At 40.7% G+C, this 27,473-nt stretch overlaps 1 protein-coding gene across 1 annotated transcript; it reads right to left on the reverse strand.

Annotated features, from left to right (window-relative positions):
* Positions 1 to 1,585: 1,585 nt before the first annotated feature.
* LOC105448362 lies at positions 1,586 to 27,250 on the reverse strand. The gene is made up of 3 exons (XM_011686884.1): positions 27,164 to 27,250; positions 26,566 to 26,756; positions 1,586 to 1,814 (listed from the first exon to the last, which is right to left on the reverse strand). Exons 1-3 carry the CDS (start codon positions 27,248 to 27,250, stop codon positions 1,661 to 1,663), a joined length of 432 nt encoding a protein of 143 aa, XP_011685186.1. The 3' UTR covers positions 1,586 to 1,660.
* Positions 27,251 to 27,473: the final 223 nt, after the last annotated feature.

A 27,473-nucleotide genomic window follows, 5' to 3' on the forward strand; every position in this document is an offset into this window, starting at 1 on the left:
TGCAGAAGGAAGTAGGATGCGTATGCGTACACACGATACACGGGACGGAACGTACAATGAGAGACTTTTACGTGCCGGATTAGTCCCCCTCGGATTTAATCTCTCTGTTTGAACAGGAACTTGAACAATTAATAATGAGACCTTCACCGAATGCACGGCTTTTCATCTCGCGGGACAGGATGTCGCCCGTGATCGTCGTCGTCGCTGCCATCATCGTTCACCGAAATGCCTCGCATCTGCGATCGGAAAAAATCACCGGGTGCCTTTTTACGCGAATTTGAGGTTTATTACCAAAATCTCTCTTTGAATTTTAATATAATCCCAATTTTCAATCTTAAAAATGCGCACGTTCCTCCAAAAGCCTCTCGTACATTTCATTTTGTTAGACGGAAAAATCGATTAAAAAAGTATGTAATTTTTAAAATATATTAAATTAAATGTCGATGAGGATAATTCATCTGTTATTTGTTAATAATCTTAAATATAATTCCGCAAACGTTATGGAAGAAACCGGCCGCAACAAGACATCTGCCGGTCAGGATCCGATAATTGAGACGTTATATTTTGACAGTTCGGCTTTTGTCTACAATTTTTCTCGCTTTTTCACGATCATCCTAAGGAATCGCCTTGCAGACTTGCGTCCTAGAGAAAGGAAGCCACCGGGTGTCTAGGCAACAGGCTCCCACGGATAGATGAAGGAAGGACCAACCGATCCGACCGGCAGAAGCCAGCGGCGGCTCCGGGGCAAGAAGAAGAAGAAGCTGCAGCCGCTCGCTTTTTGGGGCCCCTTCAGCTCGCTCAGCTGCCGGACCTTCCCACGCTGCGCGTATGCACCTACCTACCACCTACCCATCTTACTACCTGACTACTCGTCCGTGTGTGAGCATGCATACGCGTACGTATTTTGACCGTTTCGTCGTGTGAGTGCAGCTACTACGCAACAGCCGAAAATGTGAATCGCGAATAAGCGCACGGCGCATATGCGTGTCAGGTATACGCACGTCTAAGTCCGCGGACCCATTTTACAATCGGGTCACCAAGCATCTTTCCACTCTCTCCTCTTATACATCATGCGAGAGGGAACGTTTCTTCCCTCGAGAGAACAATTTTGAATGAAATTGAAGACTCCGGACGTTACGACGGTTTCATACCGTTCGCGGTGACATTGATTCTTCATATTTTCTATGCATTTTTGCAAGTATTTTTCTACCATTTCGTACACAATTATACGGAATATTTATTTGACTATCTGTAAAAATAATTTAATAAATATATGTGATCGCGATATGTATAACGAATTAACGTAATTTTACAGCTATTAAGTAGCGCATTTATTACACAAATCAATTTATTAATATATTATTTAATTTAATATTTTTGGCACGGTATCTCACGGTTGAATATAATCTTTAATTATTTTGTGTACTTTCGACATTAATAGATCGCAACTGTCATTGATACGATTCCACTGTGTGTCGTATGGCAACGAATGTATCGCTTACTCTGTTATTAGCGAAGCTTTCCGAGAGTGCGATCGCTTTATCACTTCGGCGTTATTACTTCCTCATTCGATCGCAAGGAATTGAAGTGAAAAATGTTCATAAGTGCTTCGTACGGGAGTTACACACGCGATTTCGCGCGCAGGATCGCTGCACGATGCTCACCTGCTGCGTTGCGTACGAGCTACCTGCAAGCGGATCGGTTCATCTGTTCCCTCTGGAGACCGGTGTTCGTGAAAGAGTACAATCTGGCATCGGATATAGATTTGGCGAAGCATGAACGCGAGGGCGTTAAGGATCTCGGCAAAACACTCTCTGCAATTTTCACAAAGAGATCGAACGAACTAAAAGGAAATATATAGAAAAATCTTGATCCCTTTTACGGAATGCACGATTGCTAAAGACACATGGAAAAATTCTTTAAAATATCATTTCACGTGTTTTGTTCGGCTAATACATAGAATTTGCCAGATAATAAATTGCAATATCGAAAACTTATAAATTTTGAAAGAAAATTTCAGATTCTCTTTCTTCAGATGCTTTGTCCATGTATACAATCGGTCGAAATACAATTCTACTGGGTAGACGCGTACGAGAGCACGCAAGAAGGCAGTCGCGGGTGCATCAACCGGCGTAGGATCCTTTCGCACAGAGCTCTCTGCTCCCACGCCCAAACGCTTCACGATAATGTAATTCCTTTTAACCCCGCTGAACCTCGAAAACCGTGGGACGCTGCCGCTTGCTGCCGATGCAGTTTGGACCTGCGAGCAAGCTGCATATCGCCTCTTTCTTTCTCTCTCTCATCCCAGTCGTCATCGACCATTTTGCGAAACATGAGTAAAAACGCGTCAATTCTAATACATATAATTCTCCACATATGGTGCTGGTAAACGATATTTTCTATTCCTTGCCGTAACTTTCTTGCATACGGTTATTTAAGGTGATTACAATGTTATTCAAATTATCAATCGATCTAAAATTATCAATTATTGCTTTCGCTTTGCGAGAATATCTACGTAAATTACAGTCATTACAAAGTATGTAATAATAAATCAATTTAGTTAAATGCACGTTTGAAATACGCAATTATGTCACGATATGGTAGTTTTGTCGCTGTAATTTACGAAGACTTGTAAAAACTTTGCCAAAAAAGTGTGGCGGAATGGGAGAGAGGATAGTTGAAATCCGCGCACTTTCCATCTCATTGTCAGCCTGCCGAAAATAAAAATCTCGCTGCATCCGGCATTTCCTTTCGTGCGGAACATCGATCGAGAGAAGCGAAAAAAAACGAAACAATGGGATATTCTCATCAATAGCATGTAACGTTCGAGGCTAATTGCCATTGAGAAACGAAAGTTTCGGTTCGAAACATTACGCTCGTTAGAAAGCCCGGGCATAACTCTTGTTTACTGGAAAGAATCGATTTCTCGATAGGTGCCCGCACCGGCCGCATCACAGGCGTTTCGCGAGCAATTATTTCTCGCTTAATTTTCACTTCGCTATTTTTTGCAGTTAAAAATTACCGCTCTGTCAAAAGAATTTGTACCTATACTTTTTTTTTTTTTTTTTTCTGAGTATCACAATGTCTCTTCATCTTCATTTCTTCGCCCTAATGGAGTAATATTTTTAATACCATAAGCAACAACGTTGTGTTTATTATTGTAATTTTTAATTGTGCATTATTTTCCGATTCTTCTCGAAGTATTCTCGAAGTTGGATCACGTTGTATAATAGTTAGATAAGAGAATATCGCCGGCGCGGCGTCGCGGGGTTTCTAAAATTACATTGCGTCGCACAATTTACATATTTCTCCCAGATATCGCCCCCTACCAACTCCGGCGCCATGTGTACGCTATGAAAATATCTGAACGACGCGGTTGCATCACCTGCGCAAACTGTAGATACACTACTGTTACGAAAGCCCGAGTTTTCTGCCGGTCCTGCAAAACTGTTCTCCCCCCGGGTTTCGCCAGGCTCATCCATCTCCAGTGATAATACGCTCGTGGAGAGGGAGTACGCGCGCGAGCGAGAGTATAAACAACTTTCCAATGGTATAAACGGAGCAGCTGTGAAAGTAGGAACTTTTTAACTTAAATATAATAAAGGGGAGCTGTGCGTACACAATAATCGTTCGCTATAATATAACGCGATGAATTTTAGGGGAAGGAGAGCACACAAGTTTATAAGCACGTAAGCCGATAATGTAAGACCCTCAAAATCTAAATCACTTCAACATAAATAATATTTCACTTTGTGAATTGTTATAATTAAACTTATACATATATATATATATAAATACCATAAGAATGATATATAATTATAAATGATCATTACGAATAATCAGTTTTAATTTTATTAAGCTTAGTTGAATATCTTTTTAAAAAGAGCAATGTATAACATCGTTAAGATAATATCGTTCCAAGGAACACTTTTCGCCATTTCCTTCCATTTGCATGATCACGAATAATTATGAAACGCCGGTATCTCGCGCAGGGAGGCATATCTGCATATTTCACTTCATTTGACCATAATTACAATGGGGCCACGTACCTGCTCCCATGGTATCATAAGAGAACGCGAATTGATGCTTCCTTCCCTTCTCTCTCTTGTCCCTTTACTTCAGCCATACAATAGTACGTCCCATTAACGCATTTTGTCCGCATATTGCTAACCCCGGTTGCAACATCCCAAATAAAAGAATCAACCGAGTATGTACTTTAAGCACATTAGGTTGTCACAACTATATCGCCAAATGCTTTTCGAAGTAAATTCTCGAAAAATATCATGTCAAAAATATTTCGTGACGCCGTAACGCCGAAGGAACGGGTAATTGAGAAGAAATAATATGGTTGGAGAGATAAAGTAGAGTGTAGACTATCATACTAATAATAGTCATACAAATGGCAATGAGAATGCGTTATTTTAATAACGATGTGACATCAATGTATCTTATACAGAACGGTAATTTTAAATCTTTATAATTAAAATTAATATAATACTTTTTTCACAGTTTCTTTTGTAGAATATTTTAACTAAAATAGAAAACTTAATTAGAAACATGTTTTAATGGATAAATTGATGTCGATGAGTAATTATGTGTAAATTTATTAGAAATAGCACGTATTAAATCTGCAAGCCGATTAATTCCTCTTTTCTGGAGAATTAAAATCTTTTTTCTTATCGACCAATCTCGACTGCCTAGTGTTAAAGCTTCGAATTATGCGTATGCAAACAGCAATCCACGCATGTGGTGACGACGTGATACGCCAGAGGAAGCACCAACCGCATGTCGAGCAGAGGGTGGCCACAACGAAGATGACGACGATGACGACGACGACGATGACGGAGAGGACAAGAAGGATGAGAAGGACGAGAAGGAGTCAGTTTGAGAGTGGGGACGAAGGAACACGCCTTCTGCATGCGCGCAACGGAGACGAGGACCGTGCAGGAGCAGCGAAAAGGACGAGGAGGAAGCGAGGGATATGGCGTGAAGGTGCAGATGGTGGAAATCTCAGGGAATAAAGCCAAAGCAGGAAAGAGAAAAAGAGAGATAGAGAGACAAAAAGAAAGAGAATCCCGATTTCTAGAGGGAGGGAGGAAGATTTTCTCTTTCCTTTTTTCTTTCGAAGATGGGGAGAGAGACACGGAAGGTGAGTAGCACCTGGTGGTTGTTAGGGCCGGTGGTAGTGACGGTGCCTTCTGGTGGTGGTGTCAGTGATGATGATGGTGGTAGTGCTTGATGGACGATGCAACAGATGCTCCCAAGTACCTTTTTGCATGTAGTAGGTGATATTGGGAATTCATGATGTCGGTTCGGCAATTTGTGTGAGAAATCAAATCGATCGATTCTGATCGTTCGCAACTCAAATCTAACGAACCTATTTTCTCTCTCTCTCTCTCTCTCTCTCTCTCTCTCTCTCTCTCTCTCTCTCTCAATAACAAAATTTGGAAAGAATTTAACATTGATATAGGATAATTGCAAAAATAATAAGAGAGATATCTTGTCAAAAAGGATGAGTCTTACAATGTTGAAAGCGTAAATTGGAAAGCGTAAAATGAGAAGTTGTATGATAAATACATTTCATATTTTCATATTAAGCCTTATTATTCCAAGATGAGATTTTACGAACTAATCTCACGTAGGTATAAATAAGCACGAGTAAAATCCAGTGGGCGGATGTAGATTAAGAAAAAAAAAAGAATGATGCGAGTGGGAAGATCGTAAAAATGTGCAGTGACAGCGTTTCTCTTCCCGGACGGAAAGGATTGCTAGGATTCTCTGGCACCCTCTTGCTGTACGCCGTCTGGCGTCGGGAATAGCTCTCTCCCCGAGCTTAATAAAAGAAAGGGGTGCGCGGGATCCTCCTGTTCCTGGCATGACGCGAGATTTGTGAAGCTCTTTCGCCCTACCCTTTCCCAGCCATCGTCACGTTCGTATTTCTCGTCCGCCTCCGATGAGCGGGAAGGAGGAGGAAGATGGAGACCTTCTGTCGGCCCAGAAGGTCCTGCGGGGTGAAATCCTCGGTAGCAGAAGGAGTCAGTCGTGCAGCGGGAACCGATTGAGTAGCAGCAACGATTGAGCCCCGGCCGACTAACCGGCTGGCGAACCCTCGTCTTGTTGCGATCGCCGACAATCTATCCTCCTCCCCCTTCTGCTCTCCGATCTCCTCTCCGCCTTCGCGATTCCTTTCGAAATCTGTGTTTTATTCCGGACTTTTGGCTGAATCCTTTCTTCCGGTCCCCAACACCTGTCTGTGTTAATTTCGCAAGTGAAAAATTGCGAGGGTAGTGAAGTTGCCAAAATATTCTATCCTTGCATAATTTTGACATATACCCTACATACTTATTTTTCTAACTTATTTAAATTTAATTTATTCGCTATTTAGGTATATATTATTTTAAATTTATTTATTTATTATTTCGGTCATGTATATATTTATATTTAAAGATATTTATTAGACAACTATGTAATTATGAAAATTAAAGAAATAATTACGAAACTCTGACAACTGTTAAAATGCGATAGTTATTGTGTTGATATTGTACTGGTAAATACAATTAAGTCATTTATGATGCAACACTTCATACATGTTATTATATATAAGCAAATAATTGCATACGATTTGCTGTCAGGATTCTAAGAATATGAATCTGTGATCGGATTATCTCGTAAATGTAAATAAAGAGACGTTCGAGAAAGATAGGACAAGAAGCATAAGAGAATGTAATCGCATGTAGAGGGTAAGGAACAGCTGCAAGACATCTCAAAAAGCATGGCGAATCTTTTGAATCAGGGCCCAGATTCCTCCCCCTCATATCTTTCCCCGATCTTCTTCATCGGTGCAACGATTAATGGATAACGGCCATCTTAAATATCATACGCGATGTAAGGAAAATATGAAAAATATTTATTTAAATTATAAAGTCTAGCCATCTAATAAATTTTTTAAATCCTGCGAAATAAATCGCTTTATAAAATAAAAGAGTAATCAGCAAAATATATAGATATAACAAATGCATCGTGTAAAATTAAATAAATTATGATAATGAATATATGTCAAAATACTCAAAATGCATAGAGTAATCCACATTGAACAAGACAAACGAGAAATGCAAAAATCGTAAAAGTGTATTCTCATGATTATAAATTAAACGTAACTAAACTATCAGAAATGATTTTCCTACCGAGGAATCGATATATTCGTTACAAGTTCGTTCCTACATTTCTTTTTGCTACCTGCGAAACGTCCCGAAAGCGTAGTGACCTACCCGAACCGGATTGAACACTCCCCAAAATATTCTCCCCCAAGTTTTATCCGTGACGTATTCACAACGCATGCAATGTCGCAACGGTCGATTCGATAGGTGAGAGATCGGACCGGGGCACAAAGGTGAAACTCAAAAATTGTGTGTACAAGAGTCGCAGTCGCGTACAAAACCGTAATCGAGTCAGAAGCCAATAACGATCGACGGGATCATTTCCCATGTCAGAAACATATCGAGTCGCGTTACTTTTAGACCATGTAATACAATTCACATGTTATACACATTTGCATCGGTTACATTTTACGCGAGAAGCGACGTTAAAGATAAAAGCACGATACCTTATATTTACCACGCAGTGATAAATTTCCGTAAATTAATGACACGTTATTCCGGTGACATAAAATATCATATTGCACGTCTCATTCCTCAATTTATGAAGATCCTAGGTGCATTTTAGCAATCAAACGAATCGAAATTACGGACCATTATCGAGCCTTATAAGTGGAACCACGATGCATAATTGCAATTTTTTTTACGATCAAGATGTGATGTCATCGACGAATAATTTAATTGTATTCGACGAAATGGCACGCGCCTATACAGGGTGTTCCATTTCGGCCACGATGATCTTAGTTAACAGATTTCTCAATTTATAGTTGAAACTTTTCTTTGAAGAAAAATTGTTAATTATTACCGATTAAAGCTTGCGATGTGGAGTTTCGTGGCTAAGATTCAAGTGACGGAAAAAAATAGCGTGATTATATTCGCCAGTTAAATTTTATGCAGCTCAATTTAATTCCGATTACTTCGTGCAGCATTATCGCCGAGGGAAACTCGGCTGTTAATTATCCGACGAATCTGTCATTCCGAATCTCACGCCGGACACCCTGTATGCGTATTTGCGTCGACGTGCGTCTGCAATTATGCGGAAATGATCGGCTGGCGTGCATCGAACCGCAGTTATTAACCGATCGTCCAACAGGTGCAGTGTGCACACAGGCTGCTGCAATATTGTGTCCGACACGGGCTCATTACGCGGGAAAGTTGGTGTTTGAAAACGCGATCCAACGCGGCTCTCCAGAAAGTCGAATGAAAGCAGCTCCCGCATCTAATCGCTCGACAATTTAGCAATTTCAGGTGAGATATGTGCACGGCCCCGAGCCATCGTTCCCCTCGCAGGTGACGGACACGCGCAAAGGTGCCAAAGTGCCGCGTGATTCCACTTAGGATCACCTCCCATTCACTTTCCGACGACATCCTCTCGCGAAATCGTTCACCGATCTCATTTTCGTCTCGTTATCTCTTCTGTCTATGGATATCTTTAATTACGCGCGTCGAAACGTCCCTCATTAACTCTGTATTTCGCAAAGAAATAAGAGAGTCGGAATTAAGTTATGTAAAACTTTTATAAATTTACTTAAAACACGATAAATTTTTTCTAAAAAAAAAAAGGTATGATATCAATCGAATCGCAACTCTCGAAATATTGTTATCGCTTTTCCGTGATGCCGCTTGCTTGTCGCAGCGGTTACTTCGTGAGCGGCTGTCAAGGTATATTTTTAACAGTTGTGTGCACTGAGGTTACTTAAAAAGAAATTGTAATCATAAATTCAAAGAAGAGTATGTAAATATAATCGTGACATACTTCATAAAAGTTTAATATATTTTAACTGATCTCTTGATGAAGCTGTTACGCTCTTGTTAGTTTTAAGACACAGAATCAAATATTTGCACTAATATTAATTTTTAGAAATGCAGTAAATATAATTAAATTTATCTTTAATAGTAACGAAAATTTTGGAAAATATATTTTTACATCGTGACAGAAAAATGTCATGAATAAAACCATCTTCTTCTCGTCTGTATTTTATCAAATGAGAAGACAAATGACGCATTTGCAATCTCCTTACTGAAAAATAAGCGCGTCCTAATACGATCTGTACATTTGTCATCCTACGTTTAGTCAATTCAAGGATAATCGGATTACGTTCCTCGTAGGGAGTTAGCGCTCCCCTTTTAAATCTTCCTTTTTTCATGTTCGAGAAATCGATCGAGCTAAATTTCCAGCTCCTGTAGCAGGATTTTCAGATTAATTAATCGCGTCGAGCTCTGTTAAAATTTCACAGTCCCCCTTTCGTCTATCTCTTTCTTTCTCTCTCTCTCTCTCTCTCTCTCTTTCGAATTGTGCTTCCGCGAACAGCGAAATCGATTATGTTTTTATCGCCACTTTGCCCGTACGCGCTTCTCCTCCCTTTTGGGAACAGAGATCCGACTATAATCCAGCTAGCAAGCCGAGGATGAACAGCTGCCCCTGCCTTCAACGAGGGTTTCCTCGAGGAAGCGGAAAAAAAATGATAAAGTATTGCCACGACGGAAACAAGCTGCACAGATTTTTCATAAAATAATGATGGGCGAATTTAAGATTTAAAGTCATATGCAATATCGACAAATTCAATCTTTGTTGTTACGTTTAATTTCTTTTTTACTTTAATTATAATGTTAGGCACGTCTCTTCAGTTAAATACGGAGCTCAATCTTGCGTATATATAATAACAAAATTTATATTTCAACTTGTAATAATATAACTTAAATTATCCTAATCTCGATCCGCAGAACAAACGTTAGAAGGTGTAAGTAGGTACGTCATTAAAATGCAAAGTTCTTATTTTTTATCTTTTTTTTTAAACATTTCCGAATGAGCGTGAAAAATGATGTTTATACAAAATATCATGGAAAAGATGACTGACATAAAAGATATCGAAACGTAGAAAGGAAAAAAGTTAGCGAAAGACCGAGTATCAGAAAATCTACATCCTTATTTCGCAAGTTTAAATTGTCGAAATCTCGATTTCTCAACGATATGAAGATTGTCCGTCGAAATCTAGCAGGGGCAAGAAATCAAGAATAACAGGTAGCCGCAGTATTTTTGACACACGTGACACCTGCCGGCACCGTTATTCTCCTCATTAATTCAAGAAGCTCTAACGAATTGAGACCATTTCCCGAAACTGGTGGGACTGCATCGAGCTTGAAATAATCTCGCGCCGAGCGAGCTGCCACGCCGCCTTACGTTCGCGCAAATTAATTGCTTTAATTAACACTTTGATCCGACGTGACAGTGAGGCCGATAACCGTGTATTTCGCGAAATTGGGGCGAAATTGGGACGATTTCGATCAGTGTCTGGCGAATCGTTCACTCGGAGAACGATTCGTACAATGCGCAGGAAAAAGTATTTACATATCTTAATAAAGACCACAAAAAATGCATATATAATTATGTCCCGCGCGATTAGGCGTAGAGATACGCGCTCGTTCTACAATTTCCTTAAATTTCATCCTCCCGTCGTCCACCTTATGTTTACAAGGTCTGCAAAGCTGGCAAGTGTCCCGGCCGGTATCCACCGGCGGGTATCACGATACTCTCACGGTGCATAACCTGAATGCACAGAGCGAATATTATACGATGCAGCCGGCTCCGGGCCCGTCGTTGGTGTGCAGGTATGGGGCATTTACTTACGGAAGGATAGGTACTCACGACAAAAGCATGTTTGGACTGCCGCTGTGCCAGATGCCGGGAGAAAGAAAGATAGAGAGGGACAACAGATAAAGAGAATGAGAGAAAAGAAGGGAGGAGACAGAGAAAGAGAGAGATTCGTTGTTGCCTTTATGCAGCTTTCACCGTCTCCAGATTAGCGATCCCCGCGATACCCTACCGGTCGGAGATATTTCGAAGCAGAAGTTCGTCGCCCGTCATTGACACCTGCGCGCACGGCGATCATCCCAAGTCGGCTCGCGCGCGCGACGCGCGAGCAGCGCGAGTTCGCTAACTTCTCCTCTCGTATGCACCGCACGTCAAGCTCAAAAAACTCAGGGATTAAAAACCGGTTTCGCTTCGGTAAGTTTCGATCCACGATATTCCGTAAACGCGGAAAAACGTACCTTATAGTCACAATCGTTTTGAAAAATCGTACTTTAAACAATTAAAAATTGATCTAAGATTGAACAATTTCGAGCTTCGTTGCTGATGAAAATAAATTTCAGTTAAGACGATATAGGCGGTTTCCATACATTGAACGAACACGCGACGTACGTAAAATGACATGTCAAATTTTACAATCGAGAGAAAGTGCAATCGGAAATGGAGGATTTCTTTTTTTGTTAAAGATAGGGTTCTGATCGGAAATCCGCAGCCCTTCGCGCTTTCTCTCCGTACATCTGGCATACTCATTTTCGTGTGCCCATATAGAAACCGGAAGACCCTCCTCGTCTTCGGTAGAGTTTCCCTTTCATAAGGATTCACGGCTCACTCGTGATTCGCGACACTACTTGTGATTCGCAGACGAGTGCAAAATGTTCCTGCATAAATCTCATCGATGTATGTATATGTGATCAATGTTTAGACAGAAATATGGATTAATTTTGTAAAAGATATAAAACATCTTTTTTCCCACACTGTTAGCACAAAAATATATTGTGTAAATATATTTTATGCAGATGTATTTTGTGAATTGGTATTTTAGTAAACGATACCATATGGGATTTCATTGATATTTCACTAGCATCGAAAGATGTTATTCTACGTGTATGTTTTGTATACGTTTCGAATAAAGAATAGGTTTTCCTCATACCTCAACAAAAGAAACAGAAGGAGGAGAAGAACAAGTATGGCGCGTGGCATCTGTAAAAATGAAAATCTTGTACGAGAGGCAAGGGAAGAAAACCATCACCACATGTTCACGAATAGAAAAGAGGAATTAAGAATAAGAATGCGTCGGTGGTTGCACGGTGGTCTCAGAAAACAGTTGAATATCCTAACAATAAGGAGTAACCATGAATACTAAATTTTCTCGTTATCTACTAACAAGTTCCTATATAAAGTTCTCATTATTAAGTTTATGATGTTACGAAGATTGAAATTAAAAAGAGCGTTTCAAATCAGCGTTATATCTCAAAATTTTAACTATTAATTTTGTAATCTTATCTGTAATTAAATCTTTATATATATATATATATATATATATATTTCTAAATTTCAATATCCTAAAATCTTCATAAAATTTGATTTTTAAATTTGAGATTTAAAAGCACGTATAACTCTTGAATTTTAAAATCCTAAGAGAAAGAAAAGATTTTTTTGTTCCACGTCGATCGTGGAACGTGCCGTTCCTCATCGACGAGATCGGTGAAGAGTTCTTCGAGTTTACGAGTTTGTCGCGCGCGAGTAGTTTCATCGGACGAGGCTCTACAAAGAATCGCCGAAGGTGGCGCGAGGAGAGAGAGGGGGGACTGATCCTTCTGCCCGGCACGTGCCATCTGCCAAAATTGAAAATCTTGGAGCACGCGCGCCGTGCCGGTGGGGGGATAAAGGAAACGGATGTAGCTGGGATGGAGGAGACGGTGGGCAGGAGGATGGGGGCAGGAGAGACACGCGCTCGCGCGGCGCTCGCCCGGGAAAGATACGAAATAAGAAACTAGGCCCGGGACTGCCTGTCGGTGTCGGCCGGAGGATGGGCCTTTTGCCTTGGCGAGAAGAGAAGTCGGTGGTTCTCTTGTGCTCTCCTCCTGGGAAGTAGCGGCAGATGTTCCGACTCGGTTGGCGCGTGCCCGCTGCCACTTGGCTGCGAAGAAGACGGTGCCATCTGCCCCTTCTTCGTCCCTCCCTCCCAGCCCTCTTCCATCCACCCCCTCCCCCTCCTTTCGCTGGGCCCCCGCTGTCCCCTTCCTCGCCAACGTGGCGTGCGTGCACGCGTCGCTGCCACGGGGCAGTGATACGAAATTGCTATCGGCCACTGAGACTGCACACAGGCCCCTTTCTTTATCCGCGAGAGTGCTGTTGTTGACCCACCGGCGCGGCGGCTGGGACCGACTCGACAACGATAAGGCCACGTAAAGCTCGTTCAGAATTATCGCTTCAAAATTGTAAATGCTTCGAGGAACTGCGTTGAATTAACAGTGCATTTTTGAAGAAATATAGAAAACGACAATAATCTGTTTTTATCGATACAAATCGTGCGAACCATTAATGTTTCAATAACATGTATTCGAGCTCTTTCATGACATCGTACAATACAAAAAAAATATATTTTTTATTCAAATATCCAAATTTTATCATACATCTGATTCATTAAGCCACTTATTATTATATATCAAATTATAAAAAATATATTAAATGAAGAAAAAAATTAAAGAGTTTTATTCACATTAATGCTTACGATCATAAATTCTTTCGTTATTTTTCCTCTGCTCCAATCTATTGTACACTGAACATGTATCAACTTTATTAACTCTCGAAACAATTAAATCTTGTTTCTTTTTCTCGCTTTTATATCATGAATCGAGCAAGAGACGCCTTTAAGATTGCCGTCTTGATATTATCCTCGAGCGAATTTTTTGATGGAGAAGTGCAACCACGTGATATCGGACGCGCGGTGAAGAAGTATAATTACCGAATTAAGCGATTCTCGATCGGCTGTATGCGTGAATTCCCTCGAGGGAGCGTCGATGTGGTGTTACGCCATGCATAGCACATGTAACACGCGCACGCGAGGGAGTGAGCCAGTATAGTAATGTGCGCTATGCACGTGCGAGCGCATTCTCGGCATCGAGCGAACGAGACCTCATGAACTCAACCTGATGCCCAGGTAGGTCGATTTCCGCCTGTCGCGGAAATCGGAGACAGCTCTCTCTTTCTCTCTTTCTCTCTCTCTTTCTCCCTGCGTGCGCCGAATAACGCGGCCGATCGCTGAAAATCGGTCCGCCGCGTGAAATGTGCACTTGAGAACCGCGCGCGGCATATGGCATTCGTTGCATCGGATGCAGCAACAGCAGCAACAGCAGCAGCAGCAGCAGCAACAGCAGCCGCCGCCACAGTCTGTCTCGGACAGTTGTCTAGCTTTTTCACATTCTTTTCCCGCGGACGTCATTTGGACGGAAGAGAGATTCGCCGCTCTCGCAAATGCCTGTTATGGGGAAAAAGAAAAGAAGAATCTGCTGCGTATTGTGTTGATAAAGCGCCGCGCGCCGGAGCGCAAATTCGAATGAGTCTCTCTTCCTAGGAGAGAGATTATCGGAAAGAGACCTAAAATTTAAAAGATCGAGATCCTCTTTCAGACCTTCGCGCAAAACGATATGAAATCATTGTCAGTTCGCTGTATACGCAGATGCGCGGGGGTCTGTCACACTCTGCCGACCACGCTAATTCGTCGGCAGATCGCGAGTCGGTGTCCGGCCTGCTGAACTTGGATATTGAAAAACGTAGCCGAGAAGCAACAGATGGCATCGACCTTGTCGCGGCGCGGATGCTGCATCTGGCCACGGCGCCTTTGTCAATGGCACGTGCTACACGTCCTATATATCGTGATCTGCACCGCCGAATGTCCCGCCGCCGACCATATTGAGCGGTCTGTCTCTCTCTCTCTCTCTCTCCCTCTCGGGTTAAGCCGGATAGGGAGGTCTCGGCTTTCCTGCCAGTGCGTGAAAAGATTTTTCCTGCATGAGGTATGAAGCCATCTGCGGTCCCATCAAAAAAATCTCAATTTCAGGTAGCGCACTACTGGAAATCATACCCGTGCCTTACTTAAATGCTTAAAAGAGTCGCTTTCATGCGCGACGTTTCTGAAACCACCAGCGGCCCTTGAGCGCCCGGTGTCGGCCGTGTCCATATAATTGATACCAGCAGATCGGAAGCGATTTTATTTTGGATAATAATTGCGAATGAACAAGACAGATGATCGACAACCGGAAATTGATGAAAATACTGTCAGCAAAAATATTTTAAACTAGAAAATTAGACAGATATAACTAGATAATTATTTATATATATTCGGATCATTTATACTATAGATTTCATCTGTAATAAACGTCATTCTCCACATACTTTGAGAAAAGATTGTATTGTCCGTATGTTCTATATAAATCAGTTTATCAGTTATGCTACTGACATTAAATACGAGTTTCTGCGTCTCGTGTTCGAAGTGCTTTATACTGGGGATGTTTTATATTTAGGTAAATGTAAATCCATGCCGTGATTGTAAATCGATATCCCGTGGCGTGTATAATGCGAAATCGATTTATCAGCCAATTCAATGAATCAAATACTCTCGCATTTCAATGATAATGGCACGTGCCTTATTATCCGCATTGATATGTAATACGTAATACAATCGCGATTGTCAATGAAATGAAATCTCAATTATATAAACGTTCGGTAATTGCGATATTGTGATTACTATTCCTAATAATTAATAATAATTAATGTGCATACATATATATATATATATATATATATATATACACGAGATTAGAATTGGCTTACATGCAGTTGATTGATAAAGACAATCGTAATATTCGGAGAGAACGTTTATAATTTTGGGCATGTGTCTGCAGGACTTTTGGCCTCGTTTTAACGAACCCGTTCGACGACCAGATGTGTTTCGGGAGACACTTCGCAATTAATGAACCGATAATTCTCAGCGCGCGACTGCTTTCGCGTCACACAAATCACAGTCGAGAAATCTGTGCGCGTACTTTCGCTTCGTCCCGAGAATCCTGGTCAAGGATCATCGCGTATCGCCGTATTTCGGTGTTCGCTCGATCATAAACAGGTGCGACGAGAAAGAGATGAAGGGAAAGAGCAAGCAAGACACCGGGAAAGACTCAAGGGATGTCGCGCGGGCAAAGAAGAATTTCGGATAACCGGCGTGATTGGTGCGTCGTGTGGGCAGCTGCTCGTAGCCCCCAATTAAAGTAAGTGTTGTGTCGTAACAGGTGTCGCGTGATTATATGAGAACGAGAGGCAGGACCTGGCCAATAAAATATCGCTCGCGATATCCTAGCCGATATATATAGGTACATATACATATAACCCTGCAAATGTGCTCGCATACGTCTTACGAACGCGTCAAGCGCGAGTCATCTCTATGTGATACGCGTGGATGCACCTGCGGATTTTTATAATAAATCAATAATTCGGCACGGAGAGAGATTGTACATGCGTCATATTACATGTTTGTAACGCGTCGCGCTGTCGACAAGCCATGACTTAACAATTTGTTTGGACACCTCGCTAAATTTCACTATTCACTCGGCCACTGGATGCTGGTCCGATGTTGAATTTCGACGTATACATTAAAATTGCATTTACTTAAAAGTCGAGATATCTAGGTATTCTAGGTAATAAAATAATATTTCAAGAAGAAGTAAAAATAAATAGCGAGTCGACAAAAAAATGTAATGTATGATAAAAGAAGAGAATAATATAGTAGATAAATTACCGCGAAAGTTACGTTCCTCAAGTAACGAGCGAAGGAATCACAGTTCTTCCACCCTCCTCGTGAAGGAAGCTATAAAATCTTATTGCTCGGGCATGTGCCTCGCACGGGGTATCGTGCGTACACGACGAGGGGAATAGCAGCAACAGCAGCAACAACTCGGTCGAGTCGCAGAAACGGAGGGAGACACGCATGCATGCGCGGAGAGTGGTAGCCTCACGTGGACGATATCTCGTCGTGCACACGTGCGTACGCACACACAACCATTTTCCACCTACCAACCTACAGACCTACCACCGGACCCTCTATCCGCGCGAGGCAGGGTACTATCCTAGCGCACGGTGGTAGCACGTGCTCAAATCCGAGAGCAGCTGCCTGCTCGCGAGGACAGACAGGAAGGATATTCGCTTTCGACTCCGTCCCTCCCTCCTTCGCCACTTCACTTCCTTCCTATCTCATTCTTCTCCAAGGGGATACTTCCCCTCCTCAATAGCGAAAAAAAGGAAATCGCTGGCACGTGGATATAGAGATGAAACTTTGCGATGAAATAATTGGAAAAGATCGGAGCAGTCTGTGAAGATTCTCTGCATAGTTCCAATAGTAGATCAGGGTGAATTAATAGAAATTGTCTATCTAGAATACAATTTTTCTCATATTTTTTTGCATTTAAAACGAATTCACCAAAATAATGAAAAATTGGAAAGAATGAAAAGAGATTGCTTATTATATAGGTATATATTTGGAGATTTGTTATAGAAATCTTTAAAAATATTTTAGCTAAAATTTTATTGTTTTAAACTAAGCGATTGGAACAATTTCTGTGAAAGAGTTTGTTTAGTCTAAGCCGATCGAATATCGGAATTTCCGATTGTTAAATATATTTATTTTTGTACACGCGAAGAAACGTGTTAGAAAACATTCTCAACATCTCAAAGTTGACCGCTTACGCTCCATTTGCATTCTATGTTTAGTTACGAGGTATTAGTTATGCGCGAGAGTTCTGTTCAAGGCCTCCCTACTCTTCTGCCACGCTGAGTATGCAGATTTGAATTACCGCGTTTCAAATAAAATGCAATCAATGCTTTACGGTCGCGGGTTAATTAGGGTATTAAGGAAATTCAGCTACTTTCTAGGATTACAGGCACATCCTGGCGGAACAAACTGCCTCTCTTTTTCTCATTTTCTCTAAAAATTACAGCGAGTAAGAACTAGCTCGCAAAATCTAACACTATTTAATATAACTAAATGTCGAATGCAATTTCGGAACCGATTTTCCATTTCATTAGACAAGATTAAACTTCGCGGGATAAATTCTAAATTTTACTTATACAATTAGAGCAGTCTAATTTTTTACGAAGCTGTGACGACTGCCGATTCGCGCAGCTTGCATAAAGGAAAAAAAGAATCCCTATAATTCTCGCCCTCGAGCTATTCGTAGCGCCAAAAGACTCTTATTACAAGCCTATAAACGCGGCACTTGTTCGCGAAAGAAGAAGAAGAAGAAGAAGAAGAAGAAGGAGAAGAGTCCCCGCGGTAGCCAGCCCATTACGCCAAAGAGCTCGTCCACTTTCGCGGAGCAAATAATGCTTGAAAAGGGCCATCGTCGTTCGCATTAGGAGCGTTAAAAATACTGCAGCAATAATATGAATCTTAAATTAATATTATAAGTGATAACATTCACGTATTAATTAATTTCATAATTTTCGATTCTCCTAAAAGTTCATTTAATTGATATTTATGCGTCTCTTTGAAATTGATATTGTATTTTAAGTAATTTTTATTTTATTTCAATGTATCTAAAAAAATAATGTTAAAGAGATCGAATTTTCTGTCATATTGTTTCGCCAAATTGCCTTTATAATTTCGACAGAAATATTACTTTTTTGTTTTGTCTCGAATATTTAATAGATTTTCATTATCACTAGTTCTTTCAAGTGTTCGAAAAGATTTAAAAAAGTCGCTCATAGCGTTCTCGTAACGAATTGCGACGGTGCCTCTCACGCGAGGTACAATTATGCCTACCGTAATTAATTGATCAAACGTAAACTCAGCCGCTTCTCGTTACGGTCACGAACCTGTTTCTATCCACTCATTGTCAGTCTAGCGCGATGGATTTGTCTCGGACATAAAGTAATTCAGACTAAACGAAGTTACTTAAGTAAGTTTTAAATAACAAGCTCGAAACGTCAAGTGTTCAATGGCTTAAATTATATTTATTATAATTAAATTATCAATAAACCCACACTGACAATTTGGCGAACGCTAAATTCACGGGGAGATGAAGGAACATAACTACATGTAGTAGTTTCGTATCCGAGCACATTTTCCTTACGCTTTCTCTCTGTAATACGAATCGCCGACATTTCGTATCCGCGTCAATTTCGCGATATTACACGAGGAGTTTAAGACGCACTGTATCGACGAGTGGCGTTGTACCACCAGTGAACAACGGTGCGAGCACTATATACTCTATATATAGCGAGGCGTGTACCTGCTCGGCACTCTCGAAAAGCTGCGAGGAAAAGCAAAGGAGGGTAGAGCGGAGGTGCGCAGCAGCTGGCCTCACCGCAACATCTGGCGGCATCCGATACGTATATTCGGCATCGCCACGCGCCACTTCCAATTCCCGTCGTCCTCTCTTGTGTTCTCTACCTCTCTCTTTCTCCGTCTGCTTCCTCGCTGTTTCCCGATTTCCCTCATCTCGTTACCAGCTTTTCCGCCGATTTTCCACTTCCTAACACGAGCTTTTTCCCTTCTAGGTATTCACGATGTGCGTGTAACGCGAGACGCGATCGCACGCGGATTACTCGTTGCAAAAAGACTTCTAACTTCGTTAGATTCATTATACCTGATTACCAATTTATAAGATGTAATTTATAACTTTCGAGAAAATTATAATCCTAACAAAGTTTTAACATACAACCTCTCTTTTGAAAAATAAGGAAAATACATCTAAAACAGAGATTAAAAATATATCAGTCTCCTCTAGCGATTGAAAAATCTGTTCATTGTAAACAAATTCGACGCGCGACATTGTGACGGTATACATATTTCCGAAATTAACTTCCGGCCTGTGTGTCATCTTATACAGCGAGGGGGGTTCGATTCACAATTCGATTCACGTGACGCTAATATACATCTATACGTGCCTTTTTTGTGGAACTTTCTAAAGACTGTCAAAAATATAGCCCACGGGACCGGAAGTGAATTCGCGGAGCACAGGTTGGGAGACACTGCTTCACTGCACGAATGCGTGCTCGATCGACGGCGCAATCCTCTTTGCTTTCAAAGGCGGGGACCGCCGTCTCGAGGCTGACGACAAAAGTGCAACGAAGTCGGGTGATGTATCTAATTTTAGCTTTGCGTTCGACGCTCGTTGCACATTCTTCATAAATTATTCATAAAACAAGTAGCCATCGGTATACATTGTTACGACCCGAGAACGGTGTATGAATGAATTCCCTGCAGTCATCTAAAAGAGGACTTATTAGAGATTGCGGTGAAAATTTAGATAGAATTTAGAGAGAGTGAAGCCAAGAAAAAGACGACACTCTATCACGTAAATCTACATTTTTGAATCACATTTCATCTGAAAGTATAACATCAAACTCTTGGAAGTGTTCTCGGCAATCGTACTTTAAAGCGATAAAAGCAATTCCAAATAGCGTCCTTTAGTAGACATTCCGAATGAATAATGTAGAGTTTGAGTGAACGTCTCTTACGATCGTCTGTGTGAAGAAAAAAAATAATTGTCTGAAAAAATCTATCTCCAAATATTATCGCGTAAAAACTTAAAAGGGCTCATATGTCATAATCTAATCGTATAAATTGTGTAACGATATGCAGTCATATCGAAATGATTTGAATCAAGTATTTACATTAGATATAGACAAGCATAAGCGCTAGTCGAGAAGAGGCCTTAGAGTTGTTTATCAGTGTACACACCCTTACGTGCATATCGTATCTGATGCCCGTCAAGGGGATGGTTTATCGCGTATGTGGATACATATTTAAGATTATATGTCCGCCGAGGTAAGATTGCGCTTTTTACACGCACGGGCGTGTAACGGAGTAGGGGCGAGGCTTTAATTTGTAAGGGCGACGCACGTTCGGCGTTGAATCGCTAATTTCCGTAACGAAATTTACTTCGGTATTCGCGGAACGATCGGCTTCGAGTAACTCGCATGCTCAGGAAGCAGGAAGGAGAGATGGAGGAAACGGCGATAAAATCGTCCGAGTCGTTGCCCGAAAACGGTCAAGTGGGGAAACACGAAAGGACTTCGGCGCGCATCGTCGGAGGATCGTGCACGGGAAGCAAGGTGGAGGCAGTCATTAAACGAGGCCATTAACTCGATTGCCTTATGTCGTTGCGCGTGAATTAATTTAATCTCTTGAATTGAAATTCCGAAGGGTTCCTCACAATGATCGATACGCCGATATCGTCGGTGTCATTGAACGAAGAGTATCGAAGGATCGTCAGCGCGAACAGATACGATAAGACAATAACGATTGACGGAACAATTAATTTATTGGCGTATTGATCGAACAGTGTTCGACTGCGAAAAGAAGACAAAGACATACCGCGAATAAAATATTACTTTCAAATCCGTTTCAAAAACTTTCACTAGAATTGATATCGAGACTCACGGAACGTTTGGTACAGTAGGACACCATTATTGATTGACAATAAATATTGATTGTCTGATATCGCGTTGATAACGAGGCGGGTTATCGAACTGGCACGACTGGAGGAATGAGTTTCCACCGCGGAGAGACTGTTATTCTCGAATCGCGCGGTACGTGTTTTAGATCACAATACGGGGGGGGTGCGCACATTCCCATGACAGGAAGACTGAAATTAGGTTCCCCGTCGAGTGCACGGACCGAAAGATAATTCTCTTCCGAGCCACGAAGAGCTTGACAGCGGAGAAATTATTCTTTCGTACGATTCCCTCCCCGCGCACTGCGTCCCTTTCTACCTCGCCCGACGAACTAAGTAAGAAATAGAGAAAGTTTGTCCTTCTGAAATCCGACACGTCGTATTTTAAACTCTTATCCAACGCAACCACGAAAGTTTCGGGAAAAAACGATTTATTACAGTAGCAATGAGATCGCGATATTTTGGGATGTTCTAAAATCTAAATCGATTTTTTCGAAATTATCTACGATCTACTATCACATTATTAAATGATACTACAATAGAAATCTGTTGCTGAAAAGTTCATATAAAATATTATATTATAATTTTGTAATTTGATTGAATATTCAAAATGTTTTGTAAAACGATTGAGTAACAAATATCCGAAAAGATATATAATAATGAAATTTATTCATTATTTAATTTTACATAAACTTTGTGTAATTCAATTTTTAATTGCCTTTAAAAGTATTACAAAATATCTTCTAAATTAAAGAATTTATAAGGAAATCCTCAAAAATAATGAAACATACAAATTTCATCTCTTTGGTCGAGAAATCAGTAGAAATTTCTTTCGGCTATAATATCGGGCTACCGAGGAAGTTGAATTTTTCATTTATATCATCCGGATGTACGGTTGAGACCACCTTCGTGGCATTCCCCTTCGTTCTATATTCATGCCCGCGGTAAGGTAACAAGTTAACATTAAGGAGAAACTATCACGACCAAAGAACAAGCACGCGTTGATAGGTCGAAATATCAACGTCAAACGTGGTTTACGATGTTTACGGTTTTATTCTACTACGATTCCATAACGAGTAACGAGTCATAAACAGCCAATCAAGAAGCCAAACTGCAGTTTTTCCCAACTCGAATTGCTGATTTTTATTTCAACGCTTCGATTATTACCGAGGATTTTTCTCGTACAATTTATAGTGAGCAAAATTTATGTGTTATATATCGCGAGTAAGTTTGTAGATTGATAAAGACACTCTGATTTCCGGAGAAAAGATGAGAAATATAATTAATTGCATGTTTTTTTATGTATCTGCTTATCAATCTTTTTAATTCAATATTTTTAATTCAATTATTGCAATCTATTAAAATTTAGTATTAAATGTTTTGATAATTAAATTTATCAACTTTAAAAATATAAATTTTGAATTTAAATTCAATTCGCAAAACAAAGTTTTATTTAATCAATTTCGATCTTTTTTGCAATTGTATAATTCTCGTCTTTTCTTACTGTAATGGGAATCACTTTATTAAACGTTGCTATAATTAAAGCTCGAATTAAGATGCGAGAAAGCTAAAGCTCGAGTCTGATAGCAGGAATATTCTGTTTGATTAAGCCCCGATCCTTCAAACTTGTAGGATTATGAATGAAACGCGGTACTATATCCCGACTAATCTAGCGATGTCCTTGAGCCTCGACGATACCTCCAGGCAGGCAGTAGCGGGCGGGCTGGCAGCGAAACTGGGAGCGAGACGGTGTAGATACGCGTAAGGAAGCGTAACGCCTACGTAGAGCCGAGCCTCTGACTCGCGACTTCCGGTCAAGCAGCAGGAAGCACGCTCGGTGCCTCGCCGCCACCGACGCCCGACTTGCCTGACGTCCCCGTCCTTAGACCTATACCTCAGCGAGAAACTGCAAGCGGCGTTCCGAGTTCTCGAGAAATGTTCTTACATTTGTACTAAGTTTACCGGAGATTATAAGTTTGGTGTGAGAACGAAATAAGTCTAACTACCAAGGTCCATTTTAGATACGAATCCGTATTCACGTTCATCAAATTAATTACCAAGATATCTAATGTTGAATATTTTAATATTGCACTGGATAATTGTGTATATAATTACGAAATTCTTTATCTCTCTTTTTCTGGACACAAGATTTTGTTTATAGACATATTAATGTTAAACGTATTAATGTTACCATTTTTCGAAATGTGCGTTTTATGCTTAATTTCGAAAACTAGTTCGTTGCTGGTGCAATAATACTGTCTATCCTTGATAGAATGGATAAGAATAAATGATTGGAATGATTTTAAGAAGAATTCATACGTAAGAGGAATTATGTAGAATTTTTATTTTAAGATCTCTTGACAATTTAAAAATCGATTTTTTTTTTTAAGAAATCGATTTTTAAATAGTCAAGGAATCTTAAAATCAAAATCCTAAAGATATGCTCTTACGTATATAAACTCTTCTTCTTAAAATCATTCCGACCATTCATTTTTTCCGTTCTATCAAAGATAGACAGTATTATTGCACCAGCAACGGACTAGTTTTCGAAATTAAGAATAAAGCGCATATTTCGAGAAATAGTGACATAGCATTAATATATCTATAAACAAAATCTTGTATAAAGAAAAAAGAGAGATAACGAAAGAAAATTGCTAACGAGCGTTTTTTTTTTCAAGAAATTTCTAAACGTGTCTCACGATTGCGAACAGAGTCCCAACGTCTTAACGATGCCGTTAATTGACCCACACGCAGTCTTCTTACGCGTAAAATTCGCGCATACTGCGCGATCGCAAGAGCGCGCTCGTGGCTTAACGATGTCGTTAATTGTCTCGTGGCAAGAGTAAGCTATGCTTTTTCTCGTAAGTGCGAACGCGCTCAACCTGTTTCGTACGTATAGGAACGAAACGCCTAACTGTACACATCGGAATCCGTAAAATCCTAATTTGCCAACGGCAAATGCCAGATGTCTCGGGTACCCTTTCTTCTACAAGTTTTACAAACTGCAAAGCTAAAATTATCGCAAACTGGACCTTTGGGCTATGGATGGATAACGAAACACTAATCATCATTCCTTATAATGTACGTATAATATCGCTTACGGATTACTCCTAAATTTTTCGCTAATTTAAAACAACTCGTGGAGAACAAAATATATTATATTATATGTCGCATAAAATCAAACACGTTAATATGCATATTTAAAAATCGTGGATATTTTTAATAGACTTGGATGTGCAGAAGCTCACACACCGAGTGCATCGTGGGCCATATTCGCGGGGTTGAAAGTGCGGAAAGGAATATATCCGGGGCCTGTTTCGTGTTTCGCTTCGCTAATTTCGTGCGTTCGCACGCCGAAATAAAAGCTTTAATTTCGTGGCAACCTGCCGCCGCGCCTAATTGGCATAGACGATGACGCTGGCGAACGTTCGTTCGCTCGCTCGCACGGCCGACTGCTTGCCGATGCGATCGAAGGAAGAGAGAGAGCCAGGAATACGGCGCACCATATTAATTCATAATTACGTAATTATCCTTCTAATTACAATACCGTGCGTGTGTCAAATTATCCCACCGTCGAACGTCTCGGACGAAAGGCGAGACGCGCGCTCTCAAGGACGTCATAATTTCGAGGGTCGGATTTACGTACGCCGCGGGACGATAATTGATCAGGAATTTTCGAAAGAGATGAACGCAGAAGATTAGCTTCATCTTCATGGCGAAAAGTTCGAAAAAGTTTCGTGATAATCAACAATCTATTCATGTGATACGTATATTATCATATATCTGACATTGACACACGTTTCGGGGCATACAGACTATCTTAAAATCACAAAAATTTACGAGATAGAATCGCACCACCAAAATAATTAGCACTAATTGACCAATTTGACGAAAGGAGGAATGGGATCGTCGAAGGGATGGCTACTATTTCGTTAGCTGCGATTTACCTGTTGATTTTCGTACAGATCTATTGTTCTATTCATCGAATATTGATAAATTAATCTCGACAATTTAATCTGAAATTGATAATTGAATCTCTTACTCGCAATTACTATTTCTTCTTAGGTCAAGTAAGTATGATATTTAAAATTAGGAATGACACGTAAGAAAAATCAATTTGCGCGATAAAGGAGATCTGGTCATGTATCAATTACCGATTCTGTGTAAACACCCCAGGACGAAAAATACTAATCGGAAATGCAGTGCGGCTGATAATGACCTTGAAGGAACTCGTTTCGTGACTCGCACCTGCAACTGTCAAGTTCAAGTCACGATTTGTCTCCCGATCGCGTATCGATCTCATTGCCGCAAGAGAGTTAATTAGCCGCACAGATGTGCCGTAGTAGTTTGAAAGGACATACAGCGCCCCGATATGATGACCATATATTATTATGGGCATCAAATCATCCGATCTTGCTTGGGAGCAACAAATAGTGAATGTATCAATGAAAGTTATTTCGTGAAAATCTATGTTGAAATATTTTCGTGCGGATTTACCCTTTATCGCGATCGCGATTGTACGCGCGAAGACGACCGTCGAGCGAGATGGCCAGATTAATTAGGCCGGGATTGTCGAGCGCGCGCGAGCGATTAATCGCGGACTCGGAACAGCGGCGCGCCTCGCGTGTACGCCTTTCGTTCGCGGCGTACAAAAGGACGAGAGGAAGAGAGATGCACTCGAGATCGCGCCCGGATAAAAGACGCGCTCGTGTACACCTGAGAGTAGCAGGTGCAACGCAAGGTCTCGGTCCTCGGACGGACTCCTGCTCTTCTCTCGCGTGACAGCGCGCGCGACGCAAAGCGATCGGTCGACGTTCAGCCAGAGTACAATCGTAGATACATATTGACCGAATGTGGAAATGACTGATATAGATAAGTTTTCAAAATTATTAAAAAATATTCCTTATGGGAAACATAGAAACGATATTGATAAATTCAACGTAATTGTGTAAAGGTGCGTTATTACGAGTATCAATCAATTAATATTAAATTAGTATCAATGCGCTTGGAACATGAATCATTTCTAGAAACAAATAATTTCTTTTTCTTTAAAAGGAAAAAAAGACTGAAATTTCAGTATTTAATTTAGTGATATCATATTGCGTGAATATAAATATTTATATCTTTTGTGTTCAATAAAATTTATATACATGTATATACCGAATTGTATATGTAGATTCGTATAAGTGTTGCAACACGATGACGTTCAGTTTCTATGTTTAGCTCACTTTATATTTATAGCCACTAAAGCAAAGAAAGGAAGCTGATCGTCATGATAACTTGATTTCGCTCCTGCACTCAGTCTAAACTGCAACCCCTATCGCGTGCTCTCTTCTACATTTCAGTTCTTTTTCTCTCTTACTGTACTTACCTGATATTTTTTGGATGCCATTGATGGTCCGTCTTTATCCATAACAGCGACCTTGACGAGAGCCTGCGACCTACGATGTCGACTACGTATGCGGGCTGCAATTGTGTCGGCGCACGTATGTCCACTTTCCGTTGAAGCAGGTTGTAGTACAACTCTTTGTTGCTTGTTATTGTTGATGTTGTTATTATTGACTGGAAATCGGAACGCGCGTGCTTCGATGTGAGTTGAATTACAATCATCCATTTATATTGTAAAACAAATGTAAAATGTTAATCACTTCCGTGCTTAATTATAATGGAGCATATTAAAATAAAAATTCGAGATAAATCAAATTATCGTGGCACATCTTGAAGCTGCGATAATATCTGTTTGCACAATTAAATTAATTAAATCAATTCAAAATGAGTTAATATATACAGCCACCACGCGTCGTGTATTTCTCAACCACGGTTTTTGGATGAACTTAACGGCAATAGTTGGAAACCAACGAACTCCTAACCGACTTATACTGACAGGAAAGGGATATTCGCTAATTAATTCCAAAAATGCGCTACGCATGGGATTCTCGCCGTTCGCGCGATCAGATAAAAGGAATCACGAGGCACGAAGATTCCTCGCGCTCGGCTTGATCCCAATCACGCAGCTGATGACGCGGCTCCACCGACAGCTGCATACTCGCACCCATTAACCGGCACTTCCAGCTTTCGGATACCGCTTCGTTGATCAGTCATTATCGTACAGAATCCTCGCGTCCTGCTCCTACCGCACCCGACCGATAGTCGTTTGCATGTTTCTTGAGAATCGAAAGTAGCAGAAACGAGGACGGGTATAGGGGTACAAAATTATATCAAATTTTTGTTAGGAAGAAATTGATTGAAGTCAGCTAAAATAGTTGTCGGTGAAAGGAT

Source organism: Wasmannia auropunctata, unplaced genomic scaffold (assembly GCF_000956235.1).
Source record: "Wasmannia auropunctata unplaced genomic scaffold, wasmannia.A_1.0 LD336088.1, whole genome shotgun sequence".
In the NCBI taxonomy this organism is placed as follows: domain Eukaryota; kingdom Metazoa; phylum Arthropoda; class Insecta; order Hymenoptera; family Formicidae; genus Wasmannia; species Wasmannia auropunctata.